Genomic DNA, 19,377 nt, shown 5'->3' with positions numbered 1-19,377 from the left:
GGGCAACAAGGCAGATTTTTCGAAATTTATTGCAATACTTAGCTGGGTGCAAGATGTGATTGTATAATCCCTCGCTTGTAAGAGTTGATGCCTGGTGGTAGCAGTGAGGAGCCAGTCGTCTAGATATGGAAACACCTGGAATCCTTGACATCTCAGGTGAGCCGTGATCACTGCCATACATTTGGTAAACACCCTGGGGGCTGTGGTGAGACCAAAGGGCAGAGCTCTGAACTGGTAATGACTGGCCCCCACCCGAAAGCGAAGAAATCTCCTGGGGCCTCTGTCCATCTTGATATAGTAGTATGCATCCTGAAGATCTATCGAGCATATCCAATTGTCCTGACCCAGGAAGGGTAGAATGGACTGTAGCATGACCATCTGAAACTTTGTTCTTTGTACAGATTTGTTTAGTCTGCCGAGATCCAGAATCAGTCTCCAGTCCCCTGTCTTTTTTGGTACCAAAAAGAACCTCGAGTAAGTTCCGGATCCGTGCTGGTCTACGGGGACTTCCTGAATTGCTCTTTTTTCTAGCAGTTTTGAAACTTCTATTACTGCTTGCTCCTTCAGATTGGGTGGAACATCTGGAAGGGCCTTCTTTGACTGTAAGGGGGACTGATGGAAGGGAATTTTGTAACCTCCGGATATAATGGATAGTACCCATCTGTCTCTTGTGAAATTTTGCCAGGCTTTTGGGTACAGCGAAAGTCTTCCCCCGACTGCCTCCAGAGGTGAGCAGCTGGGCAACCCTTCAGGGATGCTGGAAGGGCTTGTCAGAGAAGGATTCTCTGTTGCCCTGGTTCTGCGGACCCCCTCTGCCACAAGGGCGGTGTCTATTATTGTTGTTTTCCCCCTGCCTCTGGAGGAAAAATCACCACGTGTCAGGCAAGGCTCCCTGAAATTTGCGGAACCACATCTTCCCACTCTTCTGACCCTTGGGGTAAGGTCTAGAGGGAGTGGAAAAACGGACTCCCACGGCAGAGAGATTCTTGCCTTCTTGCTCACACCTAGTCAATGTGTTTTTCACAGTGGTCCAAAGAGAAAGGAGCCATCGAAGGGGGTATTGGTGAAGGATGCTCGAAAGGGTTCCGCAAAGTGACACAGCCGCATCCAAGCATGCCTCCTGAGGGCCACACCCGTGCCCGCAGCTCTAGTCGCTCCATCGGCTGCATAGGAAATGACCCTCATGGAGGAGTTAACTACAGAATTAAAGAGTCGCTAGCTGGGAAGCTACTTTGGCTTGTACTCCCTCAGCTGAAGGATCTTAAAGGGTATCTCCAAGCTCTTTAAGGAGATCCCTTTGAAGGCGAGTAAAATGACAGATAGTTCAGGGACCTCATGGAGAAGGTTGCTAAAGTAAACCTTCGCTTTCCATACACCTGTCTATCATCCTAGACTCCTTGTTAGAGGGATGAACAGATGAAGTGGTCTCTGCTAACTCTTTCTTGGTGGCTGCTGCTACCACCATGGCATCAATGGGCACACCTTTAGAAAGGAATTGCTTATCCTGGGGGGCTGCAATAAATTTATTAGGTCTCCTCTGAGTTGGTTCCACTGTGTCTGGAGCTGACCAAGCCTTCGAGCCACTACAGACATAAGTGGGTCAAAAGGAGGAGAAACCCAGGAGGTGGAAGGTCGGGAACTGAAAGTGTCCAGGAATACAGACTCATCCTCGGTAGGGGCTAAGGGAGTCCAGTTCCCCCTCTGCCTAAGAAGTTCAAGGATGTCCGAAAAGGAAACATCTTCAGAGGGGGATCTCGGGGGACCCTTCCGATTTATCTAAGTCTGTATTAGAAGTGACAGACTCAGGGGAGTCAATGTGCTTCCTCTTGCACTTCTTCCGAGGAGGCTTCTCTGAGTGATCAGGGGAGGCCTTGGAAGAAGAGGAAACACCCAATGGGGTGTCCTGGAGCATCGGTTCCCTACGCTTGGGGTCTGGAGGAGGAGCAGAGATTGGAACAGACACTACTGGGGACGGAGCCAATGGAGCTGGTAGTGGAGCTGTCTCGGGGCACAACACACTCCGCATGACCTCAAAGGCGTCCCTGCCTTGAGGCAGAGAAAGCTCCAGTTCTGAAATAAGAATCTTTCTCCGCGCCATGGGGGACGGCTTTGAGGCCGATGTTGGAGCCGAGCTCACCTGTACCGATGTTCCGAGAGGGAGAACGGGGGTCGGACAAGGGTCCGATGCAACTCGCCCCCTCGGAGCCGACGAGGGAGCCCTGGCATCCAGATTCCTCGATCGAAGGAACTATCGAAGTAATCGAAGGAGAGATGGCGATCGGAGCCGACGGTTCCACTATTCGAACCCCAACGAACTTCGGCTCCGAACTCAATGGAGTCGGAGGAGGAACAGAAAAGGAGGTGGATGGAGCCGATACCTGTTGAGGAGGGCTAGACAATAATTTTGCTAGTGCCTGTGATTTAAGCAACCTACTTGCTACTCTCTCAACATCATGATCCGACAGCCTAGAGGATCGAGAGGAGTGAGAAGAATGGTGACTACGTCCACTTTGCAATAATGGAGACAGAGGAGCCAAATGAACTGACTAATGAAGGGGACCTCAGCCTCATATGACTCCGAGAAGGCTCCAAAACATAAGATGGAGCCGACAGAGGAGTTGTCTTGTCGGTGCCAGCCTGAACAGACATACTCGGTAAATCCTGTACAAGAGAGAGTCAGCTCCGAAGGTGGAGCAGATGGCTTAGTGGATTTTGGGGATTTCACTGGCTGGGAACACTTTGCCGGCGAATCCTGAGGTTTTAACAGACCCCTAAGGATCAATTTGTTCTTGCGCTCCTGCAGGACTCTTGGACTAAAGGCATAGCAAATAGAACAAGAGTTCTGCAGGTGAACAGCGCCCAAACAATAGACACAACTAGTGTGCCCATCTGTCAGAGACATTTTCTGACAGCATAAGCCAGATACTTTAGCTTCCTTAGACATGACCCAACTACAAAAAAACTAAGTACCACAAAGGAAACACAGACAGACAAATAAATACTACTCTAAACAAATACACCTATAAATATATATAACCTCTATTGTTTTTTTTTTTTTTTTTTTAAACAATAGCAGAAAAGGAAACGAGAGCCTCCAAGTTAAACTGCTATCCTAGGGAGGGGGGAGAACTCTCTAACTTAAACAAGTTCTAATTAAAAGGGAACTAAGAAGAACGAACAAAGTACTCAACAACACGTACAGTAAAAGTATTCAAAAGAAAAATAAAATATCTATTAGTTTAAAGGGTCTAAGAGAACATTTTACACAAAAATTGAAAATATACAAGCCTGAGCCAAACGACACACCTCGCAGCTGAAGCGGCAAACGAGATCTGGGTAGCTGTCGCTAGGCATCATGGGATAATGGGTAGCCTCGAGCCAGTAAACAGCTCTCGAGCTATTGAAGATGGCTGAGTCGGAGCCGAGGATCAGCTCCGATCCCAAACAGCAAGAATGAAGGGGAGATAGACAACTTAATATCATGTTTTCTGGGAGTGCAATGAGTTGGCAAACTTTAAAAATTCCCTACAAAATATTTTGTCGGAAATGCTGGGGGGAAGCAAATCATAACCAAGGAAATTATTCTTTCTGAGCTAGGATAAAGGATCTTTCAGACATATTAAGGCCTTACTACATTTCATGCTAGTAGCAGCCAAAAAGGGCAACTGTCAGAAAATGGAAATCAAAATGTACACCAACTACAACTGAACTACTGAATACTGTAAAGAAGACAGAAGAACAAGGGGTGGAATCTTTACAAAAGGAAGAAATTACATGTAAATAAATGGAATTTGTGGGAACGATAATTAAAGAATAATGTTCAGGAGAAGGAGTAATGTTTACGAGAAGGCAGGAACTGAGCAATTTACACACTGATGGAGTGAAGAATAATTGTTAAAAAGTATGAAAAAATGTTACCATGGTTTGTTTTATCTTCTACTAATACGCATGTATCTATATCACTGTATATGTATACCTATATGTCACTGCCTAAAACAGAATTTAATAAAAATGTTAAAAAAAAAAAAAGTCAAAAATAATCGGGGGCTGGTATCAAAACATACTGGAATGATATTAATAACTTTCTGCAAGCTATACACACAAAATCATACGTCTTAACTCTTGTCCTATTCAATGTAAAACGAAGGTCTTCTTATGAATAAAACAAATCTGTATCTACAACGGGCAATACTAGCAATAGCAAGGAAATGCATAACTAGAAAATGGAACTCCAAGTCAACGCCTACCATGGAGGACTTTCTATCTTTACTGAAGACAGCATTAATGGAAATTAAAACCAAAGGGCTAAGAATTTATCCTAAGCCATTGGTCAATAATCCTTGGAGGAAAGTTTTGGCATTGATTGACACTTTGCAAGTGGAAGTCTCCTCCTGATAAACTTATGTATTATGATACATCATCCATATTCAAATTTGTTGGCATTCTTAAGGCTGAATGTAAATATTGTATATAGTTAAATAAAAATTATCTGAGTAAAAAAATAAATAAATAAAATAATCGGGGGGGGTGCAAAGCCCCAAGTTAGGGAATTGTTTTAAATATTAATCCACTTAAAATATAGTTAACAGAATGTGTTCTGCATCAACACGTATTTTCTGAATAAAAAGTATAAAACACTAATGCCTGGCATTATTTACTTGACCAGAAAAAAAATTCAAAAAAATTACAAAGGACAGAGCAAAAATATGGGGGTAAAAATCAATGACATTCTGTACAATAATGGACAGTTCAAATATATTGTTATGCAACACATTCAACCCTCCTGCTATCTACTCTTGCCTTCAAACTAATGTATAACAAATACTGTCATAACACCAGGGATCAACTCTTCATAAAACTTCACCCTATCTACAAAGAACTCAAAAATGACAATATTCTCACAATTCAAAAGATCCAGCCATATAACCTCAAAGCTCACAAAAAACCTCCAAAACCACTCCAGCTAAATAGAACTCTTTCCCCACACAGCAAACTTGAAAATTATACTGAATTTAAGAAAAACTGAAGGACATATACAAATGCAGATGTTATACGGACATTGGCTAACCCCCCTCCCAACCAATCTCTTCAGAGCTTCAATACAAAGCTGCCTCCCAAATTACTCAGCATGTAGAAAGTAAACTCTGTGTCTGTGGAAAGTCAATGCATGCTCTTACAGCTCTAGAAAAATAGGAGAAGTAATGGACTTTAGCCATACTGTTCAACTGTCCAGATATTTAGCCTCAAAGTTTTTGGTCTTTACCTCATAAAATGTGTGATTTTCTGGCAAATCAATGAAGATGGAAATCATTAAATAATTACATACATTTGAGTTTCAGATTTAATATTCTTCAGAAAATGCACGTTAATGCAAAACCTGTTATTCTAGCAACTTTTTCTAAGTTTATAACAGCAATGTTTAAAATCTGTTCCTGATTTTGTTTGTATCCTAATTATTTTTGGTTTTGTCCAGACTTCGTGTTCAAAAGTTGAGAGGTATGACTTTAGCTTTACACTACGAGTACTATTTATGGATCCATTTCAAAGTATCAAACAGATGAATTGTCAAAACTCATATGGCCAAGAATTCAGTCTGTCGACAAAAAAAAAAAAAACTGCCCCAAACAACACAATGCTTTTGCAGGGGTGCAAGCCCCTGCATCCCCCACCCCATGATAATTACATATATTAACTCCAAGATCGTACTACAGTGGGGAAAAGGGCAAATTACATAATCCCCACTGTACCGCAACCAAAGTCAAAACAGTTTGATGGACTGAATTATTGACCATATGATCTCCATCATATTGGGTTTGACAATTTGGCCAATCAATACTTTGAAATAGAAACTTGCTTATATCTATACTGCAGTTCCAGCTCATTCTGTATACTTTCATCTGAATGTGTACAGTGTGTAATTCGTTCATGACTGAAAGTTTAAACACTGTATTATTTCTGTATGTTAATAGTTGTGAATGCTATTATGAATATTTTTTTTCTGAATGTGAATTTTAAAGTAAGCACCGAGTACTATACCTGAATATGAAGCATAAACTAAACACACACACACACCCTTGTGTGACCAAGTCATGGCTGAAAAAGGTCCATGGACCAGTCCACCCACCCAGTTATCATGCAGAAATAAACACATAAATAAATCTTACTGAAGCTATGCCAACCATTACATTAATCATTAAATAACCCATGTAAAAAACAGCCACACCACCTTACTGGGGTACAGTAACTACACAGAGCTTTATAACTCTGGGGGAAATCCTGAAATTTGGATGAATGTCCATTTGGTTTAATTAGAAATCATCAAATCCAAATGGCCGAAAGTCCAGTTAGCTGGAATACCATTTTGATAACCATGACATAGCTACACACAGTTCTGTAATATAAGAAATATAAAAATGTATAAGTATATCAAAAAACTTTGAGGAAAGAGTCCAATTGGGCATTCCTATCACAAGGTCCCAAGAAAGCTGATCTGAGCAGTCCTGCAGTGGTTCAAAGTCCCAGAAACATTAGCTGAATTAGTGCAGGCTATGTACAAGGACTCAAGTACAAACACTGTTCGGTCTTGAAGGGAAGTCTGAATGAAGAGGTCAAAGCTAGAATCACGGGGCTGGAGACAACTGACACACAGTGTCAGGTGTAGTGCAGGACAGAAAAATTATGGAGAAGCTAAAAAGTTAGTGTACAAAACAGTGGTGCAACCAGTACTACTGTATGGTACAGAAATCTGGGTGATAAAGGCAGAGCAGATGAGGAAGTTATAGGTGATGGAAATGAAGTGCCTGAGATAGGTGGCAGGATACAAGCTGTGGGACAGATGAAATTAGGATACAAGAGCAGAAGCCAAAGTCGCTCCAACTGCAAAACAAATCAAACCGAAGCCAAAGTCACTCCAACTGCAAAACAAATCAAACAGAACAGATTACAGTGTTTCAGTCACATGTGCAGAAAACAGATGGGACAGACAGGGAGACAGCAAGAGGAAATAAGAGCATCCAGCAAAGAGGTGGATGGATTGAATGAAAGACAATCTGTGACAGACAAACATGGGTCTCAGAGAAGGCAGAAGTGTGACATTGAATCAGGACAGAGATGGTGACAGTTAACATGACACCCTGCCCCATGTAGAAAACGGGAAAAAGGATAATGATAATGTGGGAGTAATGCCCTCCCTGCAAAAAATAACTCCTTTTGCATTATCCTCCCAAGTGATTGACTGCATGATGTGTCAATTATCTGAAATTGAATTGAAGTGCTTCAATGAAACAGGGTTTCAACCATTCTGATTCAATGATTTGTCTTTAAATTAAATAGGCATTCATACAGTTGCCCTACACTCTCTATGAGGATGACAAAACTGCACAGTGTTAAAAATGTTGTCTTTACATACTGCATTCTCACAGTGCAAACAATGACAGTAGAGAAATCCTATTTCATGACTTAGGAACAGGGTCATTACATGCAAATAGAGTTCTCTGAACCACAGCAGTTAAGTATAAACTTAAGCAACCCAAAATAAAAATCTGACAGTTCATTCCTGGTGCCCTGAAAAAGTGCCATCACCACAGCTTGCCTGCAGATGTTAGGTGGTTCCCAATCAATCCCTCAGGACACTTCATTAAAAGTTATTGCATTAAAAGTAACTTCCCTACGCCTTCCAAGTAAAATAACTTTAAATTATAATCTCAAGTGAGATGCTATGTTATTCATCAGCAAGGCTTTTTACTTCTTTCCCTCCAAACAATAACAAGATATGTCTAGTCAGTCCATGCTCTCTTGAAATCTGCAAGAATAGTACCAACACCTCGTAATCTAAATAGGCAGCTGACTAATCAGTGATGGCTTTATCCAGTAAGTAGATTTGCTCTTGCACTTAAGTTTATTTAGAAAACAAATACTGGCAGGACACTACATATCTATGTGCAGCAACAGTGACAGTATACAACATCAAAAGTGGCATTTTTTTTAATTATAATTACCATGACAATTGAGGTTGGGAAAGGCTGTAAGAGCAGTACGTTAACTACAGATAATTGGAGGTGTGTGTGTGGGGGGGGGTGTCAGTAAATGAAAGCAAACTGCAGGCATATAATATTAAATATGACACTTGGGAGACAAAAACAATAGAATAAAAATTCATTACTGTGACCATTATGTATTTTACTTTATTCTCTGACACTGGAGATATGGATGGAAAGTAGCTATCTTTCTTCCTGAAGCAGGCAATATCTAAAAGCAAAGAAAAACTACACAAACACTTAAATGACTGCCGATATGGTTTATTGGGGGACATAATTTGTTTGTCTGAGAATGAGGAAATACACTACTGTGGCCATTACATCTTTAATTTCACATATAAACCCTTGTGAGTGCTGACCTTTACTTATTTAACATCTGTTTACCAGGAAAGTCCAACTTGGAACAAAGCCAATTTTCAGCAGAGGCACGGGGAGAAAAACTCCAGACACATGCCTTTATAACATGGGAGGAATGTAGAAAAACACACTGCCACAGCTAGGAACCACCCGTCGATACTTTATTAGTTAAAATCACAAACAGATTGTGCGCTTTCTTCCCTTAAATAGGGATTCCATCAGAATCTGTGTACATTCAAAGGTTCCCCCTTTAAATACTTATTTTTAAAATACTGATATCATTCATTATTTACTAATAAATCAAATTTAAAGTGCTACAGACGTAAAAAATTATATTGTCTATTATGTGTTCTTAAAAATATTCAATAATACATTTATAAATATGCAATTTCTTTTAAAAAAATAAAATGTATATATATTGTTCTCAGTCTCACTTACTACCTTTAAAATAACATGTTATGTAAGAAATTAATTTCATAAGGTCCACTTTTTTATTTAAAATAGGCTTTATAGAAATTATTTCATTTAAGCCTGGTGGAATACTTGCTTGCAGTTTAATTTGCCATTTAGTTTCCCTCTCTTCTATGTGACTCCTAAAGTCACCACCCCTCGGATTTTTCCTAACTTTCTCTAAAATACTAAACCTAAATTCCTTACAGTCCTGGGAAGTGCTAATATGCCTGAACAGAGCATTTTTTTTTTGTTTGTTGTGTTTTTAGTACTTATTTGGTATGTATGTTCGTAAATCCTGTCCCTCAATCTTCTCTCAGTTTTACCTACATAGAAACTGGGACAGGATTTACACATAGCCAAATATATTACACTAGTTGTCTGGCAATTCCCCTTCTCAGATCTTATTATAGTTTTTAATAGGTTGTTAATTTTTATCATCTCATCTGGACAAATATATTTGCATTGTGAACAATTACCACATTTTGCGGTACCATACTTGCTAGTGAATTTAGACAGCATTTCAAAGTTCTTTTTCAGATTTGGACCAACTTTGTAAACAAACAGGTTTAGTCCCTCCTAGAAACCAGAGCACCCGGAGGAAACCCACATGAATGCAGTGAGGACGTGCACACTCCACACAGAAGGCACTGCAGCTGAGAATCAAACCAGAGAACCTCTTGCTGTGAGGTGACAATGGTACCACTGAGCAGTGTTTGCAACTACGCAATTCATTGTCAGGACAGAAATACGAGATTCCAGGAAAGGAATGGGTGTGTGTGTGTGTGTGTGTGTGTGTGTGTGTGTGTGTGTGTGTGTGTGTGTGTGTGTGTGTGTCTGTGTGAAGAACAAGCTAAAATGCATTGTTACGGCTATTACTTATCTTCATCACAGTCAGATAGATGTGTACAAAGAAAGTGCTCATCTTGGGAAGAGCAGTTTGTACGAGAAAGCAAATGGCAATTACATGGCAACAATATCCCCATTACAGAAAACTCCTAGAATGGATATCCAACTCCTAGAATGGATATCAAACTTCCTCCTCCAGGAAAGCATAGTATTAGGAGACCTTAATACTGACTGGCAAAACTGTTCCAGTCATAACCCACTCCCCCATATTAACCTACATGGCCTAACCCAACTCATCACTTCCCTCACAAGAACAGACAAGAGAACCAAACACCAATCCACTCTAGACAGGATACTCGTATCCCACCCACCACTGATATCCCTAGCAGTGTGTCTACCAGACACCCTGAGTGACCACCAAGCCACATTCTTACTCAGATCAAAATCAAAACAACTGACCCAAACATCTACGAGCCTAATTAGAAACAAACACACTTTAACCGCTCCAACTTTATAAACATAAAAATGTGTAACTGGACCCACATAAAAAACCTACCTCTTGATGAAGATGTACTATATTTCAATACTACCTTCTTAAACACCCTTAACCATCATGCCCCCTCCAGAACAACATGAATTAAAACGAAATATGCCCCCTGGTTATCCCCAGACACAAAATCTCTCCTCAAAAAAACAAACAAGGCCTGGACCAACTACCTCAATAGTAAATCCCAATTGAACAACGGAATAAAGCCAAAAAACTCACCAAAACAGACAAAACATCTTACTACCAAAAGTTACAGGATAAGCAAAGGAACAACCCACAAAACTTTTGGGCAGCAATTAACTCTATTCTACAACCAGGTAAAACAACTAACCAAAACCCAAAAATAGATAACAACCAAGAAGACATCCCCATTCAATTTAATAAATAATCAATCAATATAATAAACACTTTACAGAAATCATCCAGACCCTTGCAAACAACCAACCCTATGACAACGTCCCCACCCCTGCAAATCCACCCCAACTAACAATTGCCTCAAGTTCAGCTTCCACCCAGAACCAACCAAATCCATTGAAAAACTACTTTGCAAGCTCAAATCAACTTCTCTAGCTGCAGATAAATTACCCGCTGAATACCTCCACCTGGCTGCAGAAGCCATACCATATCTTGTCTCCATCCTAATTAACAGATCCACCTCTGAGTGAATAGTACCCAAGCTATGGAAAATATCACATATCATCCCTCTACATAAAGGGGGAACCTCCCTGGAACTCAATAACTACCACCCTATAGCCATAATCCCCCCTTTATCTAAAATTTTAAAGAGGGTAATACACAAGCAACTAATGAAATGTCTCCTAGAAAATAATCTAATAGCAACACAACAACAAGGCTTTAGACCCTTCCACAGCACCTCCACCGCAACAGAATTCACCAGCATTGTCAATACTCACAGAAACAACAGACTCCTTGTATCTGCCACCTTCCTTGACTTGTCCAAAGCATTCGATATGGTTAACCACAATAAACGCCTCCTTTCACTAGCAACTCTAAACCTTACCACCCCTGCCATCTCCTGGTTCAAAAACCACCTAAAGGTAAGGAAACAAGCTGTTATGTGGCAAAACCAACTCTTTCCCCCAGTACCAGTCTCCCTAGGAGTACCCAAAGGCTCCATCCTGGGGTCAATTCTTTTTATCCTCTTCACCAATCAGCTCCCAAACAGTATTCCTAAAGCCTCAATAGTGTAATATGCAGATGATACCACCATAATATGTGCAGCCAAATCAATTGACATCATTCATTCCTTAACACATTTCCCTAGCAGAAACTTGGATTACAAACCAAAGGCTCATTCTGAACCCAAGTAAAACAAAGCTAGTACTCTTTAGCTCCCACAGAGCCACACCTCCCACTGATTCTTTCTTCATCTCCTCCTTTATCAAGACCACAATCACCCCCACAAATCATACCAAACTCTTTGGGGTTGAAATAGATACCTTAGATTTGACCTACATATTTCTATAACCATAAAAAAGTACATAAAAAGCTTGACCTACTGTATCGCAATAAAATATTCATCACTGACCACTCCAAAACTACAATAGCAAGGATTCACCTACTATCCACCCTACTTTATGGCTCCTCCATGCTTACAAGTCTCCGCAAATCAGACCTAAACAAACTTGATAGTTGTTATAATAAGATAGCCAAATTCGAAATTCAATACAACCTCTCCCATCAGAACACATCACTGTGAATGCTTAAAAAATCTCAGTTGGCTAGAACTACCACTACTACTTCAACTCAATCAACTAACACTAGCCCACAAAATAATACATAACTCTGAAAACACCCCAGCCCTACAAAATCTTTTTCAACCCTATACAACCGCCAGGCCCTTGAGTTCCAGCACACAAAACCTCCTCAAAGTAACCAAATATAACAATGAAGCTGGTAAGTCTGACTACAGCCACTGTATAGCAAAAACCTGGAACTCCCTTCCTGCCCACATAACTGACAACAAATCCACATCACAGTTCAAGAAACTTGTTAAAACTCACTTTTTGAATAATCGACTGTGCTCCTGTATCCCCCTTGGCTAATGTCTCATTAGAACACTTCACCTAACTTAAGTAACTCTACTAAGCCAACGAATCATAGTACTGTACCCACTTAGGACTGTTAATCTACTGCTCATCCCATCTCTCCAGGAGTTCCGGAAAACTACCCCAGCAATGTTGAGCTCTCCATAAGCAACTAAAACTAGGAGAAGACATATTGTAAATCAATTTGTTATCCTTCTCAACTATAGCGAGCATTATCTGCTCTCTCACAGCCTTATTGTACGTCTCTCTGCTTTTACTCTGATAGTAAATCTATCACAGGAATCCTAAACTTAGGAATATCTTCTAAAATGTAATATTATATTGTTGAGAACGAATGTATCCTGTTAGTTAATATGTATGCCAAAGTCTCTTCTATGGAAATTGTATGTCAAAAGTCTGTCCTTAAAACTATGTTTTGTAAAAAAAAATTTTCTCTTGGAGCTTTTCTCCCCGGGCCTCCACTGAAAATTGACTCGTAATCCAGTTGGACTCTCCCGGTCAACAAATGTAAAATAAATAAATAATAAAAAAACAACAGAAAGCCACAAATAATCATGAAATTTTTTTGGGGGGTGCTGAGTGTGAAACTGATTGACAACTGTTATCACTATAGTTAAAACAGTCATTGATCTGACTTGTTACAGGCTGTGTGTGAGAGAGAGAGAAATAGAGAATTTGTCTTGTGAAAAAAAAATGTCCATCACAGTTTAGATGCAGACAACTTGCCTGACTTCTTCACAGTCAAAAAGGTGTACCCTATCTAAAGGGAAACCTTCTACTGGGGCAGCATGTGTACAAAAGGAGAAGAGAAGTAATATTTGTTAACTCTTAGACATTTAAAAAAAAACTATTAAATCATATCACATGTTTTGGTTTTCAAGTTGTCTCGTACTGGGGTATTTATGAACACAATGGTAAGAATGCATTTATGCAACTGCACACTTACGTTTAGTGAGCCACCTGTTGTTACTGCAGGCCAGAACCATGGTAATGGCAGGTGGTAACAGGAAATGGCAGAGTCACTGAAGTGCACACCAGTGTGCACAGTACTGCACACCCAGGCAGCTCTGTCTGAATTAAAGTGTGACATAACAGCACAGCAGTATGGTACAATGTATCTGACTGACTCCGTAGTTGGCCCCTGCTGTGCTCCACTGTCGTATCACACAGCAATTTATAAAAATTTACATTAATGAGGCATGACAGCAGAGCAAGGAAACTAATAAACTGTGCTAATGAAAGGATTCCTTGCTGTCTGAACTTCCACTGAAGGGCACTTGTCTACGTTTCTAGTTGTTCCATGGGTAAAAATGAAAATGTCAACAAAAAATATTTGCACCTTCTGAAAGATAATACAGAAGGGGCAATGCAGCTGACAAAAGAAAAGGAGTTATATTAAAATAGTGTGCCATTCTTTTTCTTTCATTAACTATATTATGATATGGTCTAATATTGTCCTTCTCATTAAAAGAATAAAACACCACTTTATGTAATTATTAAACAGAAATGAGCACTGTGTTTACTCATGTATACTCAGTGAGAGGTAAAGAACATCCCCTTTAACATAACCAATTTCTTTTTATTTAACTGCACTACACCTTGTATTATCACAGTGCCCTGTTGTTACTGGTACACATGAAATAAGATTTATTTTATTCAAATTTCTTAAGTGGCGCAGACTTTAGATTACAATTGACCAATTTCAGTCTCAGCCTGCAAAAAGATAAATAACTAGGTATGCATCAACACCATTACATGTGGCACTTGAACAGTGGCCGATTTACCACTGGTCTTTCACTGCAGTCCCAATTAAATGCCAACTGGATTTGAAAAGAAATGGCACAGAACCTCCTCTGCAAACTATTACAAAAGATGGTCAATGAACTGCATAAAGAAAGCCATCAAGGTCAGGATTAATGAAACAAATGTCATATGACACAAAAGATAAGACATATTTTTTAACATTCACATCCTAATCTTCATACTGTTAATGATTAATTTACAACTCACCCCATTTTGTAAGGTTTTCAAGTAAGTCACATAAACGTCGGACAATGGATCACTCTAAATACGGTCTTTTTTTCTTATATAAAAAAACAAGTCATGGAAGTATCAAGAGAAAAACAGTTGCATATTCAAGTTGCAAGTTAAAAAAAAGCATATGTATTCTGGACCTCGAGTTATGCATGGTTCACTGTTATCCATTACCTCTGAAATAACTCTTCTGTGTAACAAAAAATGCACATTTTGGATCCCCATTCCTTGAAAGTGAAATGTGTACACCTGAAAGTAAGAAAAGGTGGACTGCACAAAACCATACCTCTCAACTTCTTTGCTCAAGCATTGTGGGCAATGCCAAAAATAACAGCGGCAAAAAATAAGGAACAATTTTAAATAATACTCCAATTTCACTCAAAAAGTTAACAGAACAGCAACAACAGACAATACTTGACCACTGTACTGCATTTGCATGCGGCTTTAGAATGGAGAACACTGGAAGGTGGCAGTGTGTTTGCATGATGCTTAAAATGATACTGAAGAACATTGGAAGGTGACCATGATGCTTAGAATGGAGAACACTGGAAGGTGGTAGTGTGTTTGTGGGCTGCTTAGAATGTTACACAGCAGTGGCGTAGTTTGACAGCTATGCACTGCTGCCATAGCATTCTAAACTTTAATCACAGACAGTACTTGAAAAGTTATAAACACCATCTAGGGTTGCCACCTTTTCAAATGCCCAAAGTGGGACATTTTTGGTACAAATATCAGATTTTGCAGGGTGAAACATACACACGGCCAGTACCAAGGGCAGAACTTCACTTTTTTGCCTAAATAAAAGCTTATTCGTCTAGCATTTTTAGTTGCTTACTCTGTTTCTTATAACATTTACATGTTTCAGATACAGAATAACTGTTTTATGCAACTATTGCATAAAATATAGCCAGGAAATATTTTTGTAATAAAGTTTCAGGACATTTGCCATTTTTCAAGATTTTTTTGCAGGACACAACTGCCCAAACAGGGACTGTCCCTCGCAAAGTGAGATAGGTGGTAACCCTAACACTATCTGATGCTGCAGGAACGTAGAAATAATAGTAGTCGAGTGATCACCAGGACCATAAAATACACCATATACACATTAAGCAGAGTTCTTTCCACCTTTGTCAAGTACTTAATACTGCTTACATTACAAGCTGAGCATAAAACACTTTACTTTTTAGTAAATCATCGGGGATCATTGTCAGTGAATAATGCCAGACCATCACGGTTCAAACTTAACGTTCAGAAAACGCACACTGGCCCAAAAAAAAATGTTGCTCTAGTTAACGTCACTGTTTCTGCCTCACATCCCTCAATTTTTTTTATTTTCAAGAAAATCGTTAAAAGATTATAGTCAGTAATGACAGCCAATTAGTAATGACATGCATTCATATTTATTGTTCAGGAAATGCATGCTGATGCCGAGCCTACTGCTCTATTCACTTTCTAAGTCTGTATGTGTGGTGGTGATTGTGCTGGCAGCTTTATAAATGTAGTGACACCGTGGTTTTACTATCATAAGACATACGTTTACATTCTTGCAAATTAGGCACGGGCAGTTTTCTCTATTAACGCCAACAAAACAAAGGCGTCTGCATCAACATGCACTTTCTGAAGAGTAAGTATGAAACGCCAATCACTGCCATTACTAATAGACTGTAATCTACCAGAAAAAAACAATTTTATAAGAGACAGGGCAAAAAGAAAACTTGCAAATGAAAATTTGCAAAACCAGGAAAAGTAGTATGCAAAAGTACATCCCCTCAAACACATGAAAATGTTCAAAATTGTAACTCAGTCTCTGTCAGCTCAGTATAACCAAAGAGGGTTTTCAAATATGTTGACAAGGATTAAAAATGTTTTAATGTCTTCTATACCTGATGTCTGCTGCCAACAACACTGTAGCTGATCAACACATAAGTCAGTATACATGCACAGCCCCCACTTCAAAACACAACAAAACAAAACATACAGTTACCGTAATCAGCAAGTGTAAACAACGGACTGAATCCTACTCGATGGAGTTTCGCTTTAAAAAAACACACCTTTTCTTAATTCGACAGCCAGTAAACAGTATGTACTTGGGAACTACTTCCTGGCGTCACGTGACGCATAAAACGTCATCCTACCTCATTCGCTCACGTCAGGTGGCGCAATTGGTTGTAACGTCCCGTGTGTGTATATGTATCTATGATACCTCTCAACCTCAGAGCAAGAAAATTGGACAGCGCCGTAAATGAAAGTGGGACAAAAGCCCAAAAATAGCAACAGTCTTTAAATATTTCTCTTACAAACTTCGAAAGTTGATACAATAATAGGTTTTGCATTAGCATAAATTTTCTAAAGTGTATGAAGTTTGAAACTCAAATGTCGATCATTTTCTAACTTAAATCTTTAATGAGCTGCCACTAATTTGCCAGAAAACCACAATTTTATGAAAAACGGACAGTGTAGGTAATCTGAATTAACAACAATACCGCTCAACTGTCCCTGATTTGTATGTCATATTTTTGCTTTGTGTCTCATAAAGCATTTGATTTAATGTTAAATTACTGAGGTTGATGATTTCAGCCGGACACTATTGACAGACATTAGAGTCTCATACATTTTTTATTCAGAAAATACATGTTGATGTAAAACCTGCTGTTCTATTAATTATTTTAAAGGAATTATAGTAAGGTTACCAGCTGTGCCTAGACACTCCATATTTCAGTAGCTGTGTCCTGAAAAAAAAGTTGAGATTTTAGTTTCTACTGATGCTTGCATAAAACAGATATTGCGTATCTGAAAATGCCTTAGTTTGATATGAAGAAATACGAAGAAGTCAAATTATACAAAAATAAGCTTTTTGTTTTGGCAAGTTAGTCATTAATCATTTGTGCTGTTTGTGGATATGATTTGTCCTGCAAAGTCTCATCTTTCTTTTAAAAATGTCCCATTTTGTGCATTTCAAAAGGTAGCTGCATTAAATGATAGCAATATTTAAAGATTGTCTGTGAGTTTGGGCTTTTGTCCCCCAAATGCTTTTTGTTATTGTTCCTGATTCTCGAACAAAGAATGTGAGAGCTGTGAATTTGACAGACACAATACCATGAACTTTGAAAGCATGACAGAAATTGGTACATTGAACTAACAGTATCTAATTATGCCATTACATACATAATTAAATGCCATTACATGCATAATTAAATTGTGATATGCATTGTAAAAGTCTGATTAAAATATAGTAAAATCAATAAATGACAATTTAAGATGCATATTAAAAGCACAGTTATCATGATAACCTCTTGGAGGTGTAAACATTGGTTTTATGTGATGGTTACTGTTGATGTAGCATCCCAAACCCATGTATAAAATGGGGAAAAAGGGGGTTGATGTCAATGTGTAAATTTGCATTTAGCTAAAGAAAGAGGTCCTTTATGGTGTGAAAGGAAAGGGTGTAAAGCATGTAGATAATGTCACAGATGTTTTAGGGTGTTAAAACATTTAGATGAAAGCCAAATAATGGCTAATAGTGCAGAAAGACAGCCAAACTAATCTGATGAGTATAATGGGAATAGGGAAAGGGTAGTTCAAGGTGACACAATGTATCTGAAACAGTATTTAAAAAAAGAAACCTACTTTTACAAGGTAAAACATTATTTACATTATAAGGACTCCGAAAACAAACCAAGGAATTAAATAAATAAGCAGAAGTCTGGCCTCTCAACTGTACCCCTTGTGAAGAATCATGCCTCATTTTGCTTCATAAAATTGACTTGTTTCATATTAACAGAGCTTATTACAGTTTCCTGATAATACACTGACTCATTTGACATCAACTCATAAAAGAGTGATCACAAATGAACGAAACCCCAAGAATGCAAAGAGCATTAAAAAGATAAACAGAAGAAAAAAGTATTTTTGCAGAAGGGCAATCCTTTCCTACACAACCTCACCCCAGCTGTGGAGACTGCAACTCCACGCACCCCTGCTACATCTGTTTTGTAAAATCCCAAGTAAACTGGCAGGACCATATGAGTGTTGATGAGTACTGTTTCACACAAGCCTAGCTCCCCTAAATACACATTCACTGATAATACTTTAAACAAACATTTGCATAACATTGGACAAAATTGTTCTCCAGACAAAACATTCTGGAAATGTAAAGCAGTTTTAACAATGTTGTAAGCTTCTTAATTAAAAGTTTTATCAACTGTTCCACGTTTTATTTTATTTTGAAAATGAGTTTTATGATTTAAGAAGATAGATGTTTGTACAAATCCCCATATTTTTTTACACACATTTTTAAGTGTGTAAGTAACCCTAATTTGGGGCCTTTGTGTTTCATAATTTTTTGAGTTGACTTAGAGTGTACAAAATTACAAAGTAGTGATTGCATTATTAGTCTATTTGTTCTGATATTCATACTAATTGATACTCTTCATATTGATTGATGTATTACTCAGTTTTACATTAGCTAGACAGATTAACTGTGAATAAACCTGCAAATGTTAAGGGAGTGGGACTATACACATTGCAGTATGTAAATACTATATTTATACTCTTAAATTGACTTTTTTCAGGTATTAGAAGTTTATAGCTACAAGCCTTAATTGTAAACAATGGGAATTTTCCACTGTACTGGTGAAGTGATTCATTCAGCAAGCATAGATGGTGCCTTTTAAAGGCTTACAATGTTTGTACAATATAGGAAAATGAGTGATATTTTTTTCTGTTTCTTTTTTCTTTTGCAGGCTTCATCATGAATATGTGTAAAGATGAAAATTAGTCCCCATTCATCTTTGGCATTGCCTCCTTTGATCAATTATTCCCAGAGTGCTGGCCTAGTTCAAATAATACATGACAAATACATTTTGAAATCATATGCTGTCTTAGGAAATAATGCTTTATATTTAGGGTTTTGCGAATTAATGCAGTTATTTGTTGAGGAATTAGACCATTGTTCACAGGAATTAAGAGTGGGATTATATGCTATTCTTCTTTTCCAAGTTAGTTTTCTCCAAACTGGAGAATTTACGCATGGAAG

The 19,377-nt window shown here is 38.6% G+C and overlaps 1 protein-coding gene across 4 annotated transcripts in view; it reads right to left on the bottom strand.

The window, feature by feature from the left end:
• CCHR16.PART0H14orf119 (chromosome chr16.part0 C14orf119 homolog) overlaps positions 1-16,489 on the bottom strand; it is a 172,262-nt gene extending 155,773 nt beyond the window's left edge. For 2 of the 4 annotated variants that reach the window (XM_044058694.1, XM_044058695.1), the window contains exon 1: positions 16,226-16,314. In XM_044058694.1, coding sequence (XP_043914629.1) covers positions 16,226-16,280 — 55 coding nt within the window. In that variant the 5' untranslated portion in view covers positions 16,281-16,314. The other 2 variants (XR_006363055.1, XR_006363056.1) reach the window with 1 other exon arrangement.
• Positions 16,490-19,377: the final 2,888 nt, after the last annotated feature.

This window comes from Protopterus annectens, chromosome 16.part0 (genome assembly GCF_019279795.1).
Source record: "Protopterus annectens isolate FY-2018-M chromosome 16.part0, PAN1.0, whole genome shotgun sequence".
NCBI classification, from domain to species: Eukaryota; Metazoa; Chordata; order Ceratodontiformes; family Protopteridae; genus Protopterus; species Protopterus annectens.
This window is presented reverse-complemented; position numbering and strand designations above follow the sequence as displayed.